The following is a 27,129-nucleotide window of genomic DNA, read 5'->3' on the forward strand; positions in this document are numbered from 1 at the left end:
AAACATGTAATTAAATACTGGAAATGCAGCAGTTCATTTGCAATAATAAGCTCAACCACTGTTTGAGGAAGCAATGTTAAATTTAAAAAATATTGTACCTGAAAATATAAAATTATGGTCCACACCAAGCCAAGGACAATCGAAGGCCTACCATCAGCAATATCAGTTGAGTTTATGTTGACAAGTTTTATCTATTTAGGAAAGAAAACATGTTATTACTACACACAAGAAACAATAACAATTACAAAATAAATTGATTTTATACATGTTTTGTAAGAAAATAAGTTTCTTAATAAAAAAGTATCTCATAATTATGTAATTTCACTTAAGTGTAGCTATACATAATTAGAGCATTTTAGTTCCATAGCAAGCTTATACTTGTTTAAATAATATTTAATTTTTGTAGGAAAAGAAGTTATAAAAATTACATAAACACATTGTACTAACCGGAGATCCTCTGTACACAGACTAGCATGAAAAGTAAAAGGAAAAACATCACAAAAACAATGTTTAAGTGATTAACTAAATGTGTTAATTTAATTTTAAACTGTAAAAAAAAAAGCATAATTTCGCTTCCAATTTACAATACAATTAATAAAGAAAACAAACTGAATGCTCTGTAACAGTTTTTAAATTACACAGTCTGCCCTTGCTATACTGGTAACAAGTATACAATCAAACAACAAAATAAAGTTTTAGAATAAAGAAGAAATAAGAAAAGGGGAAAAAAAAAGTCACATTTCTTCAGAGAGCTTCTTATTGTGTACTATTTAACCATCACTGAAAAGGGTCCCTTGCAAGACAAGTCCAATCATAATTTTTAAAAAATAAAGAATATGAAAATTTCAGTTGTTCAAGGTCACATGCAGTTTATGAAAAGAAAAATAAATTTAACTCCCAAATGCCAATCTATGTTCTGAACGAATATATACTCACCATAAAATAATCTCAATAGAAAAGCCAGCAGAGAAAAGATTATACATAAGTAACTAAAATGTAGACAATGATAAGGAAATGGAATAGAATAGGTAGTACCAGGACATCAAGAAATACACTAATGATTCACTTAGCAAAACTAAGAGTCTGCTTTAATTTTGAAATTAATAAGGAGGGCAACTAACCTGCTTTTGCAATGCAAACATGTTCATGGACAAGGGTTATGGAAATACTTGAGAGAATGGATTAAAGAAAAGCATGAGACTGACTTTTGATGACCTTGTTTGTGTCCATAAAATAAAACAAAAACTGCAGTCCTCTGAATCAGCAGCTGAAAACTCACTAGGTAATGCTAAGAGTAATTACTATTGCCTACCTAAACAAAAACAAAAAAAAGACTCTCACTATTTTAGCCAGCTCAGCTCACAAAAAAAGCTTTTACTTTTCTAGAAAGCAAGGTTTTACTTATGGATATTGCAGATAAAGAGTCACAAGGACTCAGATAAAGCTTTTGATAAGGCTACTACTCATGGTGGCATAGTGGATCTATTCTAGCTATTGTTAAATCTGTTTTATAATCCATTAAAAAGGATTTAAATCTAATAAATAAATACTTCAGTAACACTAAAAGAAAACCCAAACCAAACACAAACAAATGAAAATAACAAATTGCTTGGACTAGAATAAAATCTGCAAAATCTCAAGTATATTTTGCAGTATAATAGCCAGAAGTCTGTCTGGATTGTGAAAATACGAAGTTGATTAAATCTGTAATAAACAGGACTTGTGGAAGAGCCCATGGAGGAAGGAGACCCCCAGCACTCACCAAGTGCCACAGGCAGCCTACTCATCTCCCTTAATTTGCCTGTAAGTAAAAATTGAGGACTACATTTAGCTGCTGAAGAAGCATTTGTTGTCTGAACACATCCTCATTTCCTCTGAGACGAAAAGGGTGACAGACTGGATAGATGCATTGTCTAAGCTGCATTTAGCCTACAGCCACCTGCTAATGCACACTGATCTACCATACTTATTGCTTATTTCCATTTCACTCCAGAAGGAAATTTGTTATACTGATACAGTCTTAGAACCACTGAAAAGCTTGCTAGAATAAACCTTAAAGATTATACAGTTCCAGTCCCCTGCTGTGGGCAGGGGCACCTCTCACTAGATCTGGCCTTGAACACTTCCAAGGATGTAGCATCTGCAGGTTCTCTGGGCAACCTGTTCCAGTACCTCACCACCCTGATAGTGAAGACTTTCTTTGTAATATTCAATCTAAACCTAACTCTTATCTAGACTAACACTATTACAACTTGTCTTATTTCTACGGGCCCCAGTGAAAAAGCCCCTCTTCACTATAGGCTCCCTTTAGGAACAGAAAGTCCAGTACAAGGTCTCTCCAGAGACTTCTCTCTGCATGTCTTCATAGTAGAGGCGTTTCAGCACCCTAATCATATATGTATTGTTTTCTGTATATTAAATTCTTAAATTTTATAAAGCTCTGTTATTTCTTTTACGTTACATCTAAAAGTGCCGAAGTGGTGACTATAAGAATCAATTCAGGAATAAAGTGGAACTCCTTCCAAGCTAATAAAGAGTCACACTGTTCTAAATACCCATGTGTACTCAGGGAGCAGTGTTTTGCATGTATGGCTTTAAAAGAATGCATCTAACTGAACTGAAAATTGTTCTTAACTTTGCTGAGAACAGAAAAGGGAAACAGGGAAGAGTTAAAGAAAACAGAAAATAAAAGGAAAAAAACGTCAAGGTGATTCTAACCAAAAAATCCAGAAAATTTATCCTATAGATTGCTATACAGTGTTGAATCCTGACATTTTTATTTTACAGCAGCTTTTGAGCTACCAAACTTACCCGTCTTCCTTCTAGAAACTTCAGTGCTGTGCCAATGTTGGCAACCCAGTGAATTCTCTTCAGATGACGTCCTTGCTCACAAGGCTTTAAGAGAAAGAAAAGTGTACATTCCAATTAGATATGTTCACTTTGCTGAAAAAAAAAAGAAGTTCCCAGATTATTACAAACACATATGTATATGCTATAGCCTGATTTACCTTTACAAATATTTCTCAGAGCAGTCACATTGTGTTTTTGCATAAAACTAACAGAGAGGTCTGGGGAGATCTGATAGATACAGGGGACACGAATGCTGAACTTCTATTGTCATATAGTTATAGTTGTTCAATAAATTGTCTTGAAATATTTGAGCTTTAGTCTGTAGACTTCATAAAATCAGAGATTATTTTTCTTACGTAAAATAAACTTGTGTCATGGTTTTATGACAACTAATTATGTTTATTATATATATATTTGAGAAAAGTTAAAAGTGTCAGTAGAATATTTTCGCCTGAGAAATCAAGGTGCTCATTATTACTAAAAGTCAGTCTGCCACAAAGAAAATTTTGCTGAACTTCAGACATGCAAGCTAAAAATAAATAAACAAACTCTTTGAAATAAATCAAGGACATATTTTAGACTCCTAATATTCCTGAATTTTAAACTTCCCCTTAATATTATCTTGTAATGTAAAGATATAACAATGCCATTTAATTTTGTATTCATAGTTACATTCTTAACAAAACTTTATTATAGATTCTAAAATTCCTTTTGAAGCTACTACAGAACATAATACTCTGTTATACTTGGCTTTTTAGTTAACCAGAAACTACTCTCGTTCTGTGCTTTGTACGGGCAGGATATTATCTAGCTAATGTCAATTAACGGGTACTTTCTCTAAAATGCGTTTCCTGTTCTACTACTACGTTGCCAGAAGAGGGAGACTTCTTTTCTTACATGAACTGAAACAGCAACCGGTACATTTCAACAGAGTAGAAATAACCCTGAAAGCATAACTTTCTTCTCATTAAAATTTCTTTACAATCACTTCTGCAATATGAATTACTACTGATTTTAGTCATCCCCTGCTGAAAAGGGGAAAAAATAATTGAACATGCAAACTGCATGAATGTGAGAGAACAGGCAAACTGAGCCCTAGAGCAAACTGAACAGTAGTTCTGTCTTCAGATGCTGCCCTATGATTCACATTCGCTGGTTTGGAAAAAGTGTGAATCTTGGCCTAAGAACATTTAATCCCTATTTCTATCACAAACACGTTACTAACTTGGGTCCCAAGAGAAAACTTACCTGAGATATACAACTTATAGCCTCTTTACATAACATGGTTGTGAAATGCCACTTGGATTCAGTTAAGGGTCTTTACAGTGGCTATGCATCTGTCAGTGCACATGGACATTAAACCCCATGATATCTGAGGGGCTCATAACTTCTTAGAGAAAAAGCAATAAATTAGATAAGAAAGCATGTTATTATTTCTTCAAGACATACAGAAGTAGCTTGGGTTTCAGATCATATTTGTGTCATAATAGTAACACCATAGTAACAGCAAGGTGCATTGTAAAGACTAATAAGATACTTCTTATGAACTAGCAAGATAAAAATCAAAATAAAATATATGAATTGAACACTATCAGCCCGTAATTATCTCAGTTTGCATTGTAACCAGATAGTCCACCTTTTGAACAAATTTATTTTGCTTCACTGCAGTCAGGTGAGTTTTTATTTTATTTTTTAATTTTTTTTTTTATTTTTAAAGAGTACTGACATATAGAACCAAACTAGATCATATCCTAGAGAACTTGTACAACTGTTTCATAGATCCAGAAAGAAGGAACTTCTTACCAGTTTCTGCCCTGAAAGAACTTCCAAAAGGGCTATTAGCATTACCCCATCCTTGATGTCTTCAAACAAATCACTGACTATCATGGGAGGTTTGTGCTGAAAAGAAAGAAGACCAGATATTATAAAGGCGTCAGCACTGTCTTGTTGTGTCCAAACAGGAGCACAAGAAGTGACTCAATCCCCTTCTAAAATCTTATATCAGACTGTTTATAAGTTTATAATGTTCAGTATCTTTTTGTCTTTAAGCCATTTGTTTGCTACAATATTGTTTCACTCTTTAGCATTTCAGGAAGAAGCATTCTGCTCCCCAAACTAAACAAAGAAACAGAACCATTGCCTAGAGCCTATCAAATACACACAATTTACTAATGTACTATTACAGTCATGCTTCAATTATTAGCATATTTTGCCTGGTGTTATGTCACAAATTTCACTCTCCTTGTTTGAGAAATGAGCCACATGAAGAAAAGATCCCTAAAATACTGTGGCTGTCTGAGCAATGCTGCCTTCCTATAGATAACTGTTGTTTCAATAAATGGTTATATTTTCTCTTCCTTTCATCCAGGCCTTGCAGTCTTCAGCGTTGTTAGCACTATGACAACTTCTACTTAAGACAAATTGCTTAACATATGTCTTTACATTTGCAAACACAAGAATAATGACACTGAAAAACGTGTAAACAGATGATATTTTCAGGAACTTTGAGTAACAAAGTCCCACCTCTGAACTACAACTACTTAAATGCATGCCAGTTTGGCTAGCATCTGGTCAGCACTTTAACGATAACAGTATTTCATAGTAACAAAAAATACAGAGTGAATCTTGGTCCTGTTGAACTAAAGAAATAAAACACTCTCCAGCTTCCTTGAGTTTGTCAGAATCCACATTCCTGCTGATTCAACATAATGGTAATGTTCATATCTGCTAACAGACTGAAATGACAAACTACACATTTAGTTTTAATTATCCTATACTTAATAATTTATGTTTGGGGTGCTTCTAAAAAAAAGTGCTAGTACAAAAACTTGATCTATTATTTCTACTCTGTAGAAATGTAAATTTGTTGTACCTAAGAAATTAAATACTGCTAAATATGTTATTAAAAAAAACAGCAGAAAGCAAGAATTTCTACTTCCTATAATCTAAACACACAGTCTTCAGTGTTCAGTTTGGATGAACTAAAATTTTAATGAGATACAATTTTGGTCTAAGTGGGAAAAAACACTCCTTTGCTGAAAGCGGAGGTCATTTGAGATTTGGCATGCTTGGATAGCTGTAACAGTGCATGATCGCAAATATATGAAACAGCAGTATTGCAACACACTGTAAAAATATATTTGATCATACTACTTTTTGTTTTGTTTTGTTTTGTTTTTTTCCTAGTAGTGTAATACATAATGTTCTTAATATAACACCAAAGAGATCAGTGGAGCAATCTGATCACTGGATTTTAATTTGTCCCATTACAAGCAGTTGAAGGCCTGAAAAATTTCACCATAGAACTAAGTGCTCCAGTCTCTTGGAGCTCACTCTACAGTAAGAAAGAGCGCGAGCTTCTCAAGAAAGATTATTTAGGGTACCTTCAGATTAATGGTATGAGAGATTGACAATGTTTCATAACCTAGTACCTACAATGTGCCTGTCAGATGACCTCAATGCAACACAGCTCCCTTCCATCCTGAATGCTCTGCTGTCCTTATTCTCAACACACAGTACACTCCAGATTTTGGTTATTTCAAATAAATTCAAGACCTATCCTGGCATTCATATGCAAACCAGGTCTGGGATGTATCAAAGTATCCCCCCAAAACATCACTCAAAGTAAACTAACACAGCACACTCCTTTCAACATGAATCAAATATTAGTTAGAGGGAAAACTAAGGGAAGGATGAGAAAGCATTCAAACAAATAACAAGAAGGAACAAAGAAACCATCACATGAATTACATCAAAGTCCACAAGACTGACTGTTCTGAACTGTGAGAATCACAGAGCAAAATTTGCTTTTTATTGCTGCAAGCTCTGTGTAATTGTCAGTGTATACCAATGCATATCATGTACATTAACACAATAAAACAGGAAACAGAAGAAAGGTAAAAGAGCTTTGTTGCATGGCCCCCTATGCGAGTTTCCTCTTAAAAGGAAAATTTTTGAAAGACTGACAAAAAAGTAGTGACATATATTACAAATTGTATTATGCAATATCTGAACATATTAACAACACATTATAAGTAGATAGGACCCTGTGGGTTTGGTTTTGGGCATTCGAAACTTCTTTGCCTCAGTGTTCACTGGCAGCCATGCTTCTCATGACTCTCATGTACCTGTACCTCTAGCTGTTGAGTAAAATCCCTCCCACTCTAAGAGCAGAGAAAGTAAAATATCAACTCAAGAGACTGAATGGATCTGGACAGCATGTCCCAGTGCCCAGAACAAACTAGCTGATGTAGTTACCAAGCCACTCTCCATCATATTTCAAAAGTCATGGCTGTCCGGTGACATCTCCAGTGACTGGAAAAAGGGAAATATCATTCCCACTGTTAAGAAAGGGACAAAGTGGGATCCAGGGAACTACTTGTCAGCAAAAAAAAAAACAAAAAACAAAAAACAACAACAACAAAAAAAAAAACACTCAGCTCCAATTCCTTGCAACAGGCAGTGCTGCCACCCACTGTATCACGCTGCCCAGGGCCCCATACAAACTGACCCTGAGCACTTCCAGTGATGGGGCATCTACAGCTTTTCTAGGTAAGCTGAGCTGCTATCTCATCACCTTCAAAGTAAAGAATTCTTTCTGATATCTAATCTAAAGCTACCTTTTATTTTTTTTAATAGCCTTTGTCCTGTCAATACACTCTTGCTAAGCTTCACTGTTGTGTTCCAAATTTTTTTTCCACACATTTTATATCTCATATGCATCTTTGCTACAGGAATATTTTCCTCACTCCTTGTAATTAAATTTCCTAATGAATACACTGTATTATACAAACAACAATTATTGGAACCATTATGAATGCCAATGTAAACACTGGAAAACTACCTTTGCTACATTAATTTTCAAACAATATTTCACAAACTGATGAAAAAAATGTATGGAAATCCATCCTCATGCACAAAAAGGAACAAGGCTGTTCATTGAATTTGCCTCTACCAGGAAATACATGTGAAATTAAGAGAGTTACTCTATAGTTGCCTGCCCACTTGTCTGCCACAATTTAATTCATAAATCCTTAAGCACTTATTCTTTTATGCTCCTTGCTATTAATGATCACTTTTATGATTAAAGTAGGAGGAATTGGGCCCTAAATATTACATGACTAATTTCTTCATGTAAGTTAATTTTATGAATGCTAGTTCACTCTTGGTTTAACATTAGAGTTACAGGCAGTACTAGTGAAAACATATAGTGAGCAGAAAGCTGTAAATCACATTTGTTATCATGCTGGTAAAATTGACTTAGCTTTAAGTTTTCCTCTGTCAATCACTAAGATAACTAGGAGCCTGGTTTTTTCCATTTGAAAAAAAGATATATATATATAATTTATTGCTGAAAAACGATGTGGTTCTTGTGTAAATACCCAGCTACATTGCATAAGAGAGCTATAAATTTTACTATATCCATTTTTTTTCACCCTTTTTCTTTTCTGTGAAACAAATCTAGCTTTCACAATCTCAAAAGGCTTAATTTAAGGTTTAATATCTAGATATAACTTAATATTACAAGAGCATTGCATGTATTTAACCTAAAAATGCTCATCCCATCTTAGTTTTATTTTGATATGATATAAATCACCTGCTTTTATTTCTCAATGTTATCCCTTTTAACAGAAGTACAAACTAAATACAATTAACTTCATTACATATTTGTTGTTTGCTCATTGTGTTTAATGAGTTTACTACAATACTTTTGTGAGTACAAGTACTGAAGTTCTCTATCCAAGATGTAATTTGATTGAATTAAACCAACTTCTAATTCGTGTTCAAAAGCTTAGAATTGCTGAAGATGACAAAGTTAATAAAGGTTGTGTGCATCTGTTGTTTTTAAATGGCATATGTATCATCTTCCTTATTTAACTAATCCACTGTCTAAAAACTCAGAATAAGCACTGAAGTATAGAACAAAATTACTGTACTGAATGGATGTAATCATGTCAATGTTATATTTTACTTTTTTTTTTTTTTTACTTATATGCTTTAATTTTACCCTATACTTAAAGCCTGGACTTCATAATGATTCTTCAAAATATACACAGAATAAAGTTATATTATTCTTATGGACTCAAAGGCAGAAACTCAGTGATGGAGAGAAGTCTAGTTTCCAGAGCCTTAGAGAAAAGTATATAAATAGCATGGGGTTAGAAAGCTTGAATGTTCTGGTCTTGCTAGACAAGCATATCTCATTTATCATTAATAGGACTGCACAAATTAAACTGGACAGCCAGAGGACAAATAGAGCACTTTAATCTGTTATCTTGACCCTAATATCTGCAAGTGGGTGGCAAAGATAGTTTCAGGATGCTGAATCAGAATCACAGAATGGATTTAGCTAGATGAACTCCTGAGGGCAGAGGGACACATGCAGCCTAATAATAAAAGCTGACCCAAGATGAAATTGTTAAACTACCTGTTAGTTACCATGTTTGAAGCTGTTTCTGCCATGTTTGTTATCTATGGGACAGTGCCTTGAGGATGAAGGCACAGACCATGCTAAGGCTGCTTTACCTCAATCTTTCTTTCAAGTATCCCATGATTTACTAAGTCTTTTGTATGTCTTGTGTTTTCTGAAAACATATATTTGGATTAAGAAATACAACTACAAGAGAGAATATAAACAACCATACTTACCTTACTCTCTCTTACAGAATCCAATTAATTGGTTAAACATTTACAAGTTCTGTTCATTCTTAATCACTTACAACCCTACTCTCGAAGCTATTCTTCACTTTTTTTGGTTAAGAAGACAAAAATGATAATTTTTTTTTAATTGACTTGATGGACTTAAGGTAGGTATTGAATTAGTTTCTGATTCAGTTGGAGCATGACACTTTAGAAGAAAATAATAGATCAAAATTTTAATAGTAATAAAGCAAATAGCAATCCCTGAAAATAAGTCATTTCCTTCATATGTCTTCATATTCACAAATTATTTGTTGTTCTTGACTGAATCAAATCACTCCTGCATTTCCATTTCTTTCAAATCACTAACCTTCATGAAGTCAGAAACTGCTGTTTTTAATCCTCCTCAACCAATACACCCATGAAGGATGAAAAGTCTACTTTTGTACAATTTCCTTTTCCATCCATAAACCTATGCTTCCATTAACTGAATTAAATTCCATGAGTCTTTGAGTAGAAAACATGATTTTTTCCTAGTTTTGAGCTTTCATGCACTTGCTTACCAGCATTTTTTTTTTTCCAAAAACATTCGAACTCTATTCATGGATGGAACATTTCTCCAGGCAGCCATGGTTTTAGAGTGTCAGTTACTTTACTTTTAATCTTAGATGCTGTTTATTTTTTTATTATTATTGTTGTTGTTACCATTTCCTCCTATTACTTCTTCAATTAACATTTACCAGACAAGTAAAAGTAACAAGTTTATTCAGGCATTCTTGCTATTCATCTTCCTAGTGTCCGTATGACACTAGGAAGATGAATAGCACTTTCCAAATAGTTTAGAAAGTTAAACATAAAACAGAAGTAATAAATCTATTACAAGTTCTATAACTGCCATATTTTCAGTAAATTCTCAGTTTGAAAACACTCCTACTTAAACTAGTAAATGAAAGATAATGGAAAGATCAGATTCTATAATTCTCACTAAAAATGAAAGCCAATATTTACTTGAAGTACAAATTCAGTTACAGTTCTATTACTAAAGTTCAACAACCAGAGTTAATAATCCGCACACAACAAAATAACGAAAGACTAAGTTACATAAATAATGATGGGACTTGCAATAATTATGCTATTTCAGAATTAGGGTGCATGTAGCTCAGAAGGGAAGTAAAATTATTTAGAATGAATTGAGTTACTAAATAAAGAAACATATCAGGCATCTTGTCAGTAGCCTCAGAATTTTCATGCACTAACAACCATACTAATAATATTTATAGCACTTGCCAGTCAAATCTATCACTATCTAAAAATGTGCCCTTTTAACTCTCTAGTTTCAATAAACAGGCTGCTAATACATAGAGGAAAGGATTTAACAAGCAGTAGTCCTGAAGAAGTGGACAGTACAAATAATTTTAGTAATGTTGGTAGCTCTACAGTAGCCACAAGTAAACATGTTTCTTCACCAAAGAATGCAACACCACTTATTTCAAGTAATTTTATTATTCTCACAGGTAAAACTTCTGGCAAATAATGAAAGCCTGAGAGCAATGCTGTTGAAAGCAGAGCTTTCTTGCGATCTTAATTCTTCTGGACAGAATATGTTGGTGATGAGGCAACTAGAAAGCTGTTCCCTAATAAGCACATGAGTGAGAAGTATATGGTCTCGAATTACGCTAATCTCTGAGGGCAAGTCCTCCCCTTCTTCAGAGCAAGAACAGTTTTTCTTTCTGTTGTCAGTTCATCATGTACTGCTGCTTCTCTACAACCAGTGTAAGGGCAATATTTCATGATGTGGTGCTCCGCAATTAATGGAGTTCCAAGATAAGAGCAGACCATTTTGACTAAAAAATAGGTCTACTTCCATGATTTTTCCGTATCATAATTCAAAGGTCTCCATACAGTGGAGATGTTACATCTTTCCACTTTCTTTTTAAATAATAAAGACAACAATCCTTCATAAGAACCAAGTAACCTAAACATTGAATTTCGAGGTTATAATACTTAACATAAATGCAAGGAAAACCTACACATTTCACAGACCCACTGGTACTTTCTACAACTGTGGTGAACCCAGAAAACATATTTCCACAAATTAAAAACAAACCAACCCAACCAAAAAACTGAAGACTTAAGCTTGAGTTTCAATAACTTTTGAAAGGAACGGTCACTATTTCTCTTTTGAGGCTAATCTCTATAATATAAAAACAGCTTTTCTCCTGTGACAGTGTAATAGCATACATTAGAAACAATTAACAACAGTATGCTCACTGCTTAGGCAGTGAGGCAAACTTGCTGACAGCCATTAATAAAAACATCACAGAAACAATTTACCTGTTGAAAGGTGAATTAATACAGACTAAGTGTTGTACAGTAGCTCAAGTCGCTACAAGTGGGGGTTTGTATCTGGTTAACTACCTTCTTTGACTGTGAACTTTCACAGCATCATGGCCCTTAAGGAAATATGTGTTTAGATTAAAAGACACATAAGATCCATCTGTTCCTTCATTGCCCAGTGGGACTAATATAGCAGAGTTCACAACTCTTAATACAAAGCAAAATATCTTATTTGAGCTACCACCATGACTTTATCGCCTCTGAAGGATCAGTCAATTATTACTTGTAAATAATCATTACATGCACCAACACACATACCTATAATTAACAGCATAAACATTTAACTAATAGTCAATTACAACAAAATATTAACAATGTTATTAATGACACCATACAATCAGGAAATAGAAAAACACAAAATAAGTTAACTTTTTCTCTCATGGTCTGCTAAATAGTTAAACAAATCCTGTGTTTCTTTCTCTAACTGATGAAGTAAATGGAGTATTTGTAGACTGCTTATGTTCTCTGCTACATGGGGCTCTTAATGAATATTTTCAAAGACAAAGGGGAGACAGGTTTTACTCCCGCAAAGATCTACTGCCAAAAAGTTCTATAGATAACCTTGTTCTTTTAGCTGAATTCAACAATGTCAGTGCAATTCATTTCACTGAAAATTCCTCATTTAAATTCCTCACTAGTAAAAACAAAAGTTATTGCTCTCTCATCAAACCAAATCACATGATAAAGCATGATAAGGGCTTCCTGCTTTACTGTTTTTTTTTTTGTTGTTTGTTTGTTTTGTGAGCATTATTTGCTGAGTCAAACAGTGTAATATTAACTACTCCTTGTTCAATTTTCAAATTCATTAATCTGGACAATTTATAAACATGTGCATTGAAAGAGCTCCTCTAACATATAAATGTAAGAATTTATATGTAATACTTTAAAATTGTGTGCAAATCACATCCTTTATTCCTGTGCTAACACCAGAAGTGAAATTTAGGTTGCGGTAGGAAGAAATTTCATGAAAAATCTTAATATGTATCAGATAATTAATTCACACTAGTCCAAGAAGCACTATTGTTTTTTGAAAGCGGTCTCTACCAGACTATACAGTACACTGCATGATATAATGTTAATATTTCTGCTTCATAGAAAAGAGTTTCAAATCTCTCCTCTGGCTGGACCAGCAGCTAACATGCTACCTTTGAGATCGCAGCTTTGGCTAAAGGAACTGAGCAGTTGCCTGCAGATGCAGCCATCGCTATCATACTGAATGAGATTCATCCTCAAATGACAATTAACAAATTTGGATTCCTTTTTCAAGTTTATGCCATTCTGCTCAGTCAAATTAGGTTCATAGGTTCATAAGGTTGGAAAGGACCTACAAGATCATCTAGTCCAACCATCCTCCTATCACTATCCCTACCCAACTACTAAATCAAATCCCTTAGCACCTCATCTAAATGCTTCTTGAACAGCGCTAGGGATGGTGCCTCAACCACCTCCCTAGGCAGGCCATTCCAGTGCCTGACCACTCTTTCAGAAAAAAAATATTTCCTCAGGTCTAATCTAAATCTTCCCCGGCGCAACTTGTGGCCATTCCCTCTCGTCTTGTCATTATTTATCAGGGAGAAGAGGCCCACCCCCTCCTCACCACAACCCCCCTTCAGGAAGTGGTAGAGTGCAATAAGGATTAGAAAATTAGAAATATTCTATACTTCAGAGTCTGCACATGCAGAAATAAAAGTTTGATAAAAATATTTTTCAAAGCCATGTTACCTTAGCCAAATGTGTATTGATCCATTTTGTAAAAGTCCTCTTCTGCACTGACTCTTGCTCATCTGAAGGAAAAAAAAAGAATTTTGATTAGACATTGCTGAATATTTTTTTGATTTACATGATGGAAAAGCGATATTCTACTGAGAACAAATATGTTCTACATTATTTAGGAATGCCACTATATTTTCTTGAAAAAATTCTGTTAAATTTGCCTGTAATTACCCCTAGCAAAAAATCCTCAGTCTTAAAATAGTACTCTGACACCTGACTGAAATTTCTCCACAAAGCTGAAACCTTAAGAAGTGATTGAAAAGTAAGACCATTCCAAATCCGAATGCTGAGATAAATTTGACTTCAAAGTATATATTACAAATACTTGCCTGAGGTCTAAGCACCTAGAACTTCTATTAAACTTTCCAGTTAAAATCTCATATCTGATTTTCTAAATAAAAGTAACTTGAATATCAACTACAGATTCAGAAAAAAAAATCTTAGAACGTATAACTGAAAACATGTATAGTGTTGAATATAAAATGTAAATTTGCATTGTCAACCTTACTCATCCCCTGGGAGATGAATCCATAGAGGAGCCAACAGATAGTTCAGATAGTTTGTATCCTGTTGTTTGCTACCTACATCAGTCTTGTTTTTGCAGCATTTGTCTCAGTTATAGTGAGTTCTACTGATTCTCTGATAGTCCATCAGGGACTGTTACAAACTGCAAAGGCAAAAATAGCTCCTGAATGTGCTTCTCTAGCTTCTGCAGCTCAGGTCATGGCTGCTGAGGGAAGAGAATGTCAGTGCCATTACCAGTCTTGTCCCTTCCTTGTGTGGAACTGGTTTGGAGTAATTTAACACCAGTGGCATCCACGTATTTCTATTAGAGACTTTCTTTTTGAAAGCAAAAGGAAGTGTTTATTTCATTGAAAAAATACAACCAAAACAAAAACAAACAAAAAAAACCCCTCACATCACTATCTGTTCTTCTGTTCTCAGTATCTTCACTTCTCTACATAAAGTCCATATAGATAGAATTCCAGTTACATGTATGTATTAAATGAACGTAAACATGTCTAAAAGTCTACAGATAGAAAATTCATATGAAAAATAATTTTAAAATATTTTTATGAAAAACAATTTTACTTCCTGCCTTTTCTATGGACTTAAATAGCACTGAATAGTAATTGGATCTCTTTCACATACTTAACATTAAAAAGGAATATTCTTTAATCTCCTTAAAAACTCTGCAGTATATAACCATTAAGTTTCACATACTAGTAAGATCCTTGTTATACATCAATGTAATGCTATTCCATAATGAGAATACAGAAAGATACAAATCACTGCACAAAAATCATAACCAAAATGTTATTTTAAAAGGGACAGTGTTTCCCACCTGATTACTTAGAAGCTCCTTGAATATATTTGCGCATTATGTCTTCAGGATTTTATATTTTCTTTACAAGTAAACAGTACCTTAAAGAAAAGAAACACCAGAGGGAAAGCACATCCCTAGCATGTATTGCTAGATTAGAACTCTTCGTATCTAACAAAATAATTTCACTGTCTTCTTTTCCCCTTTTTGTTTCAACGGGTAGGCTGACTTGCGTTGTTTTTGAAATATTCATCAAATTCCCAAAAATCTACTTGTTGTATTTACAGGAAAGTTATGAAAAATATCACTCAAACTACAGTGCAGTACTTCATTCAGAATTAGCTGTCAGAGTTTTTTTTACTTCACATGTGACAACTGTATCTACCTTGTTTTGGAATCACAGCTTTTATAGCTTCTTTTAATGAATTTACTAGATTGAAAATAATTAATTCTGAACTAATAAAAAAAAGGCATTTTTAATGACATACAAAATAACATGCAAAGGTACGTGAAACAATATCCTGTTTATACTGCTGAGTTTCTACATTATGGAAAACAGATTTCTCATTGAATGGTTTCTACACATGAAAAAGATGTTTCTTTTGTGACACACAGTAAATAACATTTCTGACCTGACAAGCAATTATGCCTACACGTAGCCCAATTCATTTCAGTGGAATTACTTGCGTACTCAAATGGCACTCTGTGTGAGTAGGTATGAGGGCCAACAGAAAGTGTGCACATGATTAGAGCAATGCTGACTTCTTTCACACCGTTGCAGCTTAAAATACCCCAGAAACTCAGACACACTGGCATACCAAAAGAGAACTGTTCTACTGGAAGTTGAACTCTGAACACAGAAATGAGTGAGAAAATTGTTTCTCTAGTTCCTTAATTTGTAGTGCCACTGTATGTTTCATATCATACATCTTACAACAACAACAGGAAATCAGGTAACCTTAGCAGCATTAGATAGACAATTTCAGTCAAACACGGCAGAAATAGCACTGACAAAGAATCTATTTCAAGAGAATACACGTGAATAATGCATTTGTTATGAGCTCTATAGCAACTATTGATAGTTAAGTTTTCTTTCTTTAGCAATTACTTCATATACATTTAAAAGGAATTGGCTTTACCATAACTTGTCTGAACATAAAACAAGCAGTAGATTGATTTTACAAATTCTAAGATAAATATGTTTTCAACAAATCTCCCTGAAAAGTGTGCTATTTTCACTGAACTGATGTAAATCCTCCTCAGAAGCACTGTTTATTCCTAACCACAAAATGCATATGTCATACAGATGGTTATGCTTTCCCCGCTCACACTGCACCCTCCTCTTTGCCACACTTACCCTGCCGATGCTGAACATAATAAACACTGTTGCTGCTGCTGCTGCCTGGCATAGGGTGCAGCGTTTCTCCAGAATACAGGTAGAAGTAATTTTTCAATAATAATTTTTTCTCAGTCAAAATGAAGGCCTTTTATGCAGCTCTCTCCACCTGCTCCTATCAGAGAATGCACATGCAGCCAGACTGTAGAAACATCTTCATGTATTCTTGCAGAGATGCAGCAGCCAGACAAAGCCAGCTGTGCTTGCAGCAACACTACTGGTTTCACGACCGTCATCCTTCTCCACTGTTTTCCCAAGGAAAGATTTTATTATTCCAGCAGCAGCCAATCTGTGCATGGAAACCTCTGATGTCAGAGCCTGAATCATTCATCCAGGGACTGGGACAGCCCTACTACACAGTTGGTATCTCAAGATAGCAAGATACGTGGCTGCAAAAAACAATGCAGTCTTCTCAATTATGCTTTTGTAATAACACACTGCTCAGTAAGCACAGAAATGGCTGAATGACACAACCCTTATCTAGGAAGGCAGCTTTTAATAGTAACCACTTGAGTTCCTCATCACATACTCTGTTTAGATACGGATGTCCTTCAGCTTTTCAACTGAAACACTGAACTGGAAAAAACAGCAAGCAATGAATTTGAATAGATATTTAGGCCACCTAGCTTTTAATAATGTATTTGAACTATTGTATAAGAAGGATGAAAAAAGCAAGGATGCACAGAATTTTTGGCTTACATCTAGATCAGCACACAACATTTTGCAATTTCTGAAAATACACTATACTTGCCATTTAATTAAGTCAGAGTACCAGATCATCTGAACAGACTATTTTGCTCTTGTAAAATGAAGACAGTTATGAAACACTGCATGTAGAGATTCATATGTTGTTCCCTGAGAGGGACCAACATATTCTATATTATATTGAAATAAGAATAAAAGGTACAGTTTTAGTGGTTCACTAAAGTAAATGTGTTACTGTAGAGGCTGAATTCAAATTTATGCATACGTAAAATGCAGTGACATAAGATCATGCTGATCAGAAAAACAAATAGCAAGAAAAAAACTTTAATTGTCTTCCTTTAACTATCTGGAAATAACTACGTATTTTTATAAACCCTTTCTCTGCTTATGCATCACCGATAAACTGTATTCTATGTTGATAAGGAGACAAACAGTTGGATAATTAAAAAAAAATCTGAATTATTTTGAATGATAAAAATATTCATCTTCAAGCAGTGATAAATATGCTGGTGAAATAATGCACATTATAATATGCACACATGTTGAATATGTGTGATAGAATGATCAATATAATATAATGATCATAGAAGAAGAGAGACAGTAATGGACTCTGTAGGGTGAGAGTTTCTCTCTCTTCTAGAGGCAACCCTACCAAGCAGCTGAACCCAGCCCCAAAAAGCTGCACGTGCCACATCTGCATGGTACGAGGCAGAAGACTGTACACCACGCACCTGTGGCTCCAGGTGTGTAGGGACTGCATGATGAGAAGGCAGATTCAGTATGAAGTTGTACAGAGAGGGTTCCACTGCAAGGTCACACAAGGAATCTCATGCAGACAGCGAGACGTGATAGAGGTAAGCTCACACACAGCTAATAAAAGCATTGTCTGAATCTTGGTGACCTACCACTGAGGAGATTTGACTCAATTATTTACTTAATGAAATTCAAGTTGCTCACAGCACCTCATTATTAGCATAAATGATCCTTTTTTGTTTTCTTTCATTTGCTAGTTCTGGCCACAGAACACCAAACAGCTTCACTTCCCCCCCCCCCAAATATTCAAAGTGTATAGGAATACTGTGAAAACAACTTGGAAGTGTAAAGGAATGTGCCAAACCACCTGCAATGGTTCAAGATGTTCCTTGAGAACATACACAGTACAGAAAGCCACAAACAGCAAGCATCCTGCTGGGAAGGTTGGCTTGGTCAGCAGTTTAACATAAATTATCTAAAGCTTTCAGTAAGAAATGTTATACAGCAATTTCCATCCTCATTATGGGCATTACTAACTTAAGACAGCTGTATACAATCTTGCAGAGTTGAAGCAATAATATGAAGAGCTCACTCAAGAAAAGGACCAATAATCAATATTTTTAACTACGTTATTTTAATCAGCATCTACATCATCCTAAAAGATGCACAGAATAATGCACAGAAGATTCAGGAAGATTCGATTATTTTCAGTTAAGTGTATAGTTAATAGTTTCTATAGGAGGAAAATTTTGCTTTAAAACAAAATGATTCTAATGGTAGCTGTAAAGATAATATATTGCTAAATTTAACAGTAACATTTTATACTTCAAGAAGAAAAAAAGGATGAAGGAACTACGTGCAGCGGAAGTGAAATAAAAAAGGGAAACATTGACTTGTGGCAGCCACTGTAATGCAGTTAGCATCAAACTAAGAGTCAGCTGAGCAGTAGCAATACAAAGAAAGGAAGTATTTTAAAATACTTTATGGACTTTGCTACTTTTTTTTTTATATTTTGAGAAGAAATACAGGGTTTATCAAAATATGACTTGGGATATAGGCCCCTATTGAACATATGTTATCAGAGATGGTGATATACACTCAATTAGCAGATGTGTTATCTAAATTTCCAAGCACTGGGATATAGGTGCACATATCATCAAGATTCTACTCTATTACTAGCGCCAGTCTTCTCCCCATCAGTTTCTACATAAAGAAAATCCATGCACAGGGGCTGGAAGGCAAGCTGCCATCCACCATGGCTAAAGCCTTAGTGAGGAAAATGATGGGCACCTGCTCTCTGAGGGCTCACTCTGGCAAAAACCATTGCTATGTCTGAAGGCAGCTCTAGTATGCTGGCACGTTGCTGAGAATTTTCTGCCATTCTGATATGTCTTTACAAAATAGATGATTTTACACATTTTTCATTTATTTCTATTATTTCTTAGACAGAAAAGAGGGCTATCCAGCCAACAGTAAGATTGATGCACAAAGTGATCAATTTTAAGATCCAAACAAGATGGATAATAAATTTATGATCACTGATCACTTGCTGTATAATGTGGAAGGGGTTTTAAAACATTTGAAACCAAAATGCTCAAAAGTGTGAGCTGTACCATGATTGCGTGATTTAACTCAGACTGCTGGCTCCACCTCACTGCAGCACTTCAACTGTCACAGTCATAATCTGGGATTTGGGAGACATCCAGTCCTTAAATCTAAGGTCATGCCCTGTTACAGCCACAGTCTAACACATCTCAAATGTTCCTACAATATCCAGGCCCACAGCATTGCTCTGCTTTTCAGATCTGATGTCTGCTGGAGAATGATAAGAAAACTGTGCACCAACATACCCTAGATCTTTAGAAGCCAGGTGGGGCACCACATGGTGTTTGCAGTGGATTGAAAGATATGCACAGAAAGTCATCTTCATGACTTGGTATGTCTTTCCCATGCCTAGTCTTGTGCATCACACCTACTCTTGTTTTGTATTTTGAATCGCTAACAGAAATGTAAGTAAATTGCCGTGCTCCACATTTTTCCTGGATGGGCTGTATTTTTTTCTTCATGTATAGAATCAAAGCATTCTCAGAACTAGTCATTGATTGTATACATATTCTATATTTAGTGCATTTTTGCCTGTATTGTTGCTACTGCTATTCTTGTCATGAACCTGTCTCCTAAGCTTCATGTGGGTGTAAATACATTAGTTACTCTCACAATACCTGTACTTGTCGGAATACATTGAGAAATGAAAAGAGCATCTATTAGAAAACAAGTATGAGCTCATTCAATTCATTTTTAAAGTAGTATTCTGAAAATATTCTTTTCAGGAAAAAAAAAACCCAAACATTTGAGATGGCTGCAATTAATGACTTCATTGCTTTCTGAAAGATGCAGGGCTGACAGCCTGAAAGCGTCTATTTAGTCACCAGTCTGACATGGGAGACAGTGAATAAAGTGTTCACACAAACCTGTTTTTTCCTGGACTTTCATACAAGGTGAAAAGAGCCTGATGCAACAGATCAGTCAGTCTGACATTTCCCCATTCAATTACTCATTTTTCTTCATCATCATAATCCAAAATATCTCTAACTATACATCTCAGCTAGAAAAGTTTGTTAATAACTATTCCACTTTACAAGAAAATACACTCTAATAACGTATCCATGCTAACAAATAGGCACATTGATTTGTGGAAGAAGTTGACATAAAGCCTGATATAAATAAAGACACTGATAAAAAAAAATGGTGAAAAATAATTCTCTTATCTAAAAATTGCACCATATACAGTGACATTTGCAATGACCACTATCAAGAAATAACATAAACAAATTTACGTGCTTTTTCAGTTCACCACAGGTCTGCAGCTGGCATCACATTACCATTTAAACATACTGCAGCAATTCTTTAAACTGACATGAAAAGACTGTGTATAGTAATCCATGTGTTCAAGATTGCTCTCCCATAAAGGTGTTGATAAAGTCAGACTGAAAAAAATATGCATTATGTTGAAGAAATATTTAAAAGACTTAAAGGCAAGTAGCATTTATCAAATCTTTTAGGAATGTTTTCCAAAACATTGATATTTACCCAGATCAGTACCAGTAAGTCCACAAGTACCTTTGTTAGTTGAGCTTTTTAGTAGTTATTCTGCAGTCAAGAATGGTACTTAACATGCAGTTATACAAAAATACCTATGAGATCAGACTGAAGGTAGCATATGTTGGAGAACTGGGATTGTAGGCTCCAGTTGCATTTCTTACTCAATTTTTTGGCACTTACATGAGCTCCGAAAACAACAGAAAGTGTTAGGGTTGTTTTTTTTTGTGTGTGTGTTTTTTTTTTTGTTTGTTTGTTTTTTTCTCCCTGAAGCCAAACATGTCAGGAAGGCAAATTACAGAAGCAGCTGTGATTGATTTTCAGTATATTTGTTAATAGTATATGACATTAACAGGAGTGTTCATAACAATAATCACCAGATTCAGGAGAGAATTTGTGCAAAAATATTTGAAACTCTTTTTCATTTAAAATGGCACAGAAACTTCATTTGTATCAAAGGTACAATATAAAGCAAAAATCCTACCACCAAAGGTTGTGGGAGTCTGAGGAGGTCCCTGCCAAGTAAAAAAAGAAAAAAAAGTGTTCTACCCATCTACACAAAAGGCATCAGGAAAGACCCAGGAAACTACAGATCTGTCAGTCTAAACTCAGCCTTCAAAAACTTACAGAAAAGACTGTCCTGGGTGCTGCTGAAAAGTAATTTAATGAACAAAACAGTTACCAGGTACAGTCAAAAGGGGATAAAAAAATGGAAGATTTCTGCTACCATATCACAGCACTGCTTATGTCTATATTCAGGGTAATTACAATATTTTAATAAAAGCTTACAACAGTGTAGAATCTATTTATTCCACTGAAAATCTGTAGTTCAAAAGTCCATTCACCATCAGTGAGTTCTTCACATAAAAGCTGCATAGGACTGCATTCTGAACTTCAACAACTCACATGCCTCTCAAGTCTAGCATCCACACACAACTTAAAACACTTAATTGCCTATACTTTCACTTCAGCCAGTCAAATGTAAAAGGGGCTCCAATTCTGAACTTCAGATTCATTTAAATGAAAAATATATTCTTAGAGAAAATTCTACTATGGTAAATAAATGCAGTTTGATTTAGAAGGAAGCACAGATTAATCTTTTTCTTGTTCCAATTCATATTCAAAAAAATGAAAATACATTCCAATGAAAAAATAATCTACCTCGTATCATTCACACATTAATTTCAGGAGAAAACAGCTGTAGGGTGGATATACACTCATACACATTTTCTAAGGCACTTGATGGAACTACCTGCAACTAGGTGAGTTTAACAAGAAATACTATAACACTGTAAATCTAACAATTTATTGAAACATTTCCTACTTTATTCAAAAGTTACGTTGAACACTGCAGTTCTTCCTGATTCTCTAGCACATCCTGGCGCAACTCCTCTGTAGAACAGGCAGAGTAGCATGGAATTTGCTTTGCTTTACAGAAATAAAATATCTAACAAACATTCCACGCTCTAAATCTATCTTATTCTGCTGGAGTAATATGAAAGCAGCTATCCTTAAACCAAGGATCTGATCCTAAGATGGACTAAAATCAGTACTAGCATAGTTGTGTTAGTGTTAGAAACATCTTTATAACATGCCTGCTGTGAAAGGATACTCTGATTGCTGTAAATAACAGTGACTAGGCACCTAATTATAGGTTCAGATGACATGAACAAATGGCATAATAATATGTTCCAATGGGCATGCCATGCTGTTTGTTAGCCACAGGTGCAGAGAAAGTAGCCTCACGAACCTTGAAAGAATATTGTAAAAGCCACAGGCTTGAGGATTTCCATGCATCTGTGGACTAGACAAAAGTGGAGTATACAAAGCTTCATTGTGGAGGAAAAATTTCTTCCAAGAATTTCTGGGGGCCACCTAATTCCACTAAGTTACATTTTCAAACTCACTCCTAAATAAATGGATGCCCTCTATTTATTTGTCTTCCTGGCAGTGTTACAAAGCAGCACTGGATATGTTGACACTAGCAGATTGAATGGTTCTCAAATACACCAGATGTAAGTATCCTTCCCATTCCATAATGGAATGACAGTTTGGCTGCATTAAATCCTTGCCGCCACAAGCCAATTTTCATCAGGAAAAGGCAAGGATATGAAATAACAAAGGACACAACCTAGGTGACATCTCATGTGAGCGTACAGGCACAGGAGTTCAGGGCATGTATGTTCAACTTAGTTACAACCATCACTGCAGACCCCAAACTCCTTGTCCTCTGTACTTTACGTTTTTTTTTTTTATTCTACTAAGCATGAAATAAAGTCTTTACTACTGTGTACTATCGTACTACACTCAGGTAACATGAAAAATATTGGATCACAAAAAAATGCAATATCTTATAAAGGGCACATATCATCTAATAAACAGCCATAAATGTTCAGTAAGATTGAAATAAAAATACTGGTAAACCCACTAAGTTGTATATGTAATTTACAACAAAAGGTATCGCAATATTTACTTTTTGTTTTTGTTTTTTTTTTACTTTTAAATGATAGGAGAATTAAGAAATAAACTAAATTTAGTAGCATAAAACTTTTTTTTAATCTGTGCATATTAACAGAAACAGATAAACACTGGAATAAAACTTTCTGTCAAACAAGTTCTTGAGAAAGCAGTATGTCAATGGGTTTCATTTGTTTATCTGACTGTATCTAGGGAAAGTTTATTTTGTTTTGAAAAATATAAATACAATCCATATATTCTACTTCTTTTGTAGAAGTATTGTTTTATCCATCATGTTTAGCATTCATCTTCTTATTTTGTGTCTGTTTCTTGACATGTCTGACAGGTGTTTCTAGAAAATTCAAGGGTTCTTGGCCTGATTGTACTTTCCCACTGAGAAGTTCCACTGACATCACTGGGGTTGCAGGAGAATAAATGAGAGAATGACAAGAACCACAGTGAGCGAAGCTTACGTGATTTGGAATCTGTCCTGTTGTAATGAGTGGAAGGAAATGAAACAAAAGCAAAAGTGGGCACACATTTAAACTTCATGTTTTTAAATCAGATGTTTCTTTTCACTTCAGCTACTACCAAGTATGTTCATATTTCCCAAATGCAAAATAAAGTATCATGAGAACTCACAGACACAAATTACCTGAATTTCATACCTAGTAAACAAATTCCTCCAGACTCTTTTGAGCTCACATGGGTCAGATTGGTCTAAATACAACAGAACAGTGAGAACTAAAATCTGGAAACTGCTGTGAATCAGAATATCACTATTATGATGATGAACCTGGTGAAGTGTTCACCCAAATTTACTACCCCTAGTGTTTTGCTTATTTTTAGTTTTAAACAGCATTTTTTAAAACATACTCATGTGGTGCTAAGCAAAGCATCCAATAGTTAAGCTGCAGTATAGTAAAGCTATCTCTGCAATCTGAATTTTGGATGCTGCTTGAAGTGGGAGTAGCATTTGCTGCTTCCAAAAGAGCCTGGTCCTTCTGCTCCCACAGCAGTAGCCACTACCCTGACTTCAAAGGGAAAGCAGCAGCTCCAGCCTGGGCTCACAGGGCTCTGGCACTGAAAAGAAGTAGCACAGTGGTGAGCTTGTTCCTGTCCAGCAAAGGCTACCTTTACTTCACACATGCCAAGGGCACTCCTGTTACATGAGCACTGTGAACATTCCTATTGCAGAAGGATGCAATGTTGACAGGAAGAACAGATGAATTTCATTATCTGCTTAGAAATGTGGCCAAATATTGACCATAAAAAAGCCCATCCTCAGTTGGCATGGCCATGTGCTGTAACCATAATGCACTAGTGGTGCTTGCTGGCTCATGAGCACATTAAGTGCATCAGATATACAGCACTGAGAGATATTTTCCAGTAGGCAGTAAAAAAAAAACGGTTAAATTTTCTCTAAACAGCACCTTACAACATAGGAATGACACTTGCCACTTTCATTATTAGAAGAATAGCAGAAATAGGTGGCATTTCTGTGTTAACATTTTATATTTTAATAAAAATATTATTTGTACAATTTTCTGCTGTTTATGGTAAGAGCATGTACTTGGCCTATCCAACATCTCTACTGAAGACAATTGGATTGTTTCAGCAAAAAGTGCTAGCTCTGTGCTACCTTAGGAAGTCAGCTGCTCATTCTGCTTTGTACACAACCACTGAAGAAGAAGAAACAGCCTTAAATTGCTTTGAACTAATAAATATATAATTAGATACCTATTCATGATATCAGAAAATTAAATGTTTAAGCTAATTCATATTACGCAGCATCAACTGCTGATCGTTCATTTCATGATTTTCCTAAAGTCAATATAAAGCTATGATTTCTTATTATTTCTACCAAGACAAATATGCCATTATCATAATATTTAAGCATTATGGACCAGCATTAAACCATATTAAAAAAAATAATGATATTACATGGGTGAACTTCTGCCTCTGCCCTTTTGCCACATGCTTTTTAATTACTGCAGTAGAATCTAGCTAGTGAAAGAGAACCCTTGAAGGGGAGCTGTATTCCAGATGAGATACACTGCTCAGTTAATTAATTAATTTTGAGTGACCTCTGTTAAATGTTCATGGAAGGGTGACTCCCATCACAGCACCATGCCTGAGGGACCACTGGCTGGAGACAGCAGCTAACATAGGATGGGGAGTGTGCCCAGGCTTGTATGTAGAGGTTGAGCATCAGGACAGGCAGAAAGTGGCTGAGGGGACCAGGAGAGGCTGCAAAACAATCATGGGAGCTGAATTCCTTTCCACCAGGGCTTCACTTCACACCATGGTTACACAAACTCTTCCCACATTAGTTTGGTTACGATTTTGTTATTATAACAGTGTTTGCATTCAAAGATTGTACCTCTTCATTTTGAATTGATCCTCTATTCTGAAAAAGGAATATTTATTATTTGTGACAGAGTAGAAAGCCTAAACTCGGTCTGGTCAACAAACAAGCCCAAGCACGTCTGCTGCAGCACACACAGCTCAAATACTTCACAGAGCTACAAAGTGGCACAACATACTCACAGAGTTACAAAAAACTTTTTAAATGTGCTTTCAGCTCAATGAGGTTTTACATCCTTGGTATGGATGCTTTACTGCTGATACCAATTCATTCTAGAAAACTAGAAAAGCAGAGATGGGAACAATTATATGCTATGACCTCGTATAGTGATCTATGCCTCAAGAACTGATAAATGCATACCACAATATTTCTAATTATTTTGGGAAAGTAGTCATGCTTCCTGAAATAAACTGAAGTTATGAAGACCATGATCCAAGTCCAAAAGTATTTATTAACTTCAATGTCTACATCATAATCCATAGAGAACTTAGCATTCAATTACCGTGAAAAATTCATTTCTCCATTGGTGAGCCCAAACTCACTGCCAAACTTTGCACATTGACCAAAAGAGTACAGAAAAATCCAAGCAACTCTGAAGAGAAACATCTACAGGTAGCCTACAAAGCACTGCTTGCCTAGGTTACAAGAAAGGAGTAGGCCTTTCAATGCCCTCAGCAGAAAGACAACTTTGTAACCTTAACAGTGTAAATTACAACTACACCAGTACTCCTATAGCTAACTATTATTCAAAAGCTAACAACATTACAAAAATAATTTACATAATTATTCTAAAGGTTTGAATAGAAGCATCAACTGAGTGACCCACAAAAGAAAATCTTATTTCCAAAGACCATGGTGATCAACATCACCTTTTCTCATTTTGAGTTTAAATGAATATAACACAGCCCAAAGAAGAAAGCATGATGGAATCTCTATATCCAAGAATCAGTTCAAATGAAAGCATCCACAGGAAGTCGCACATCAGTTGAGAAATGCAGTTGTTAAAATCCTTTCCTGCAGAATCTGCACCACAACCACACTGGTTATAGCATTAACACTGCAAAACAACAGAAGTTATATCAAGACCAGCCCTCCAAAATCATGATTTTTTTTTCTTAACTATGTTTAGCTGATCTTTATCTTCTGGATCCATATACTTGTTTTTTAAACCTCCCTCTTTGGCCATAAAGATCAGAAAGTGATTTTGTGCTATATTTTATTATTCTACTAATAACTGAATCCAAGAACAATGAAGTGATACAAGAGTTGGCTACACCATAATCAAACACTAAAAATGGTCTATTAATAACATGTTGATAGCAAAGAACTTCAGATCTTTCACAGCCAGAATAATACAACACAAACATG

The 27,129-nt window shown here is 35.1% G+C and overlaps 1 protein-coding gene across 1 annotated transcript in view; it reads right to left on the reverse strand.

Moving 5' to 3' along the window:
- The window catches only part of SYNE1 (spectrin repeat containing nuclear envelope protein 1), a 276,072-nt gene that overhangs the window by 216,963 nt on the left and 31,980 nt on the right, over positions 1-27,129 (reverse strand). The window contains exons 3-6 of the mRNA XM_065732123.1: positions 13,609-13,670; positions 4,654-4,749; positions 2,812-2,895; positions 99-191 (exon numbers count right to left, since the gene is read on the reverse strand). Of these exons, the coding sequence (XP_065588195.1) occupies positions 99-191; positions 2,812-2,895; positions 4,654-4,749; positions 13,609-13,670 (335 nt within the window). The remainder of the gene's footprint in view (positions 1-98; positions 192-2,811; positions 2,896-4,653; positions 4,750-13,608; positions 13,671-27,129) is intronic.

This window comes from Cyrtonyx montezumae, unplaced genomic scaffold (assembly GCF_038088225.1).
Source record: "Cyrtonyx montezumae isolate F1298 unplaced genomic scaffold, pur_monq_1.0 scaffold_0, whole genome shotgun sequence".
NCBI classification, from domain to species: domain Eukaryota; kingdom Metazoa; phylum Chordata; class Aves; order Galliformes; family Odontophoridae; genus Cyrtonyx; species Cyrtonyx montezumae.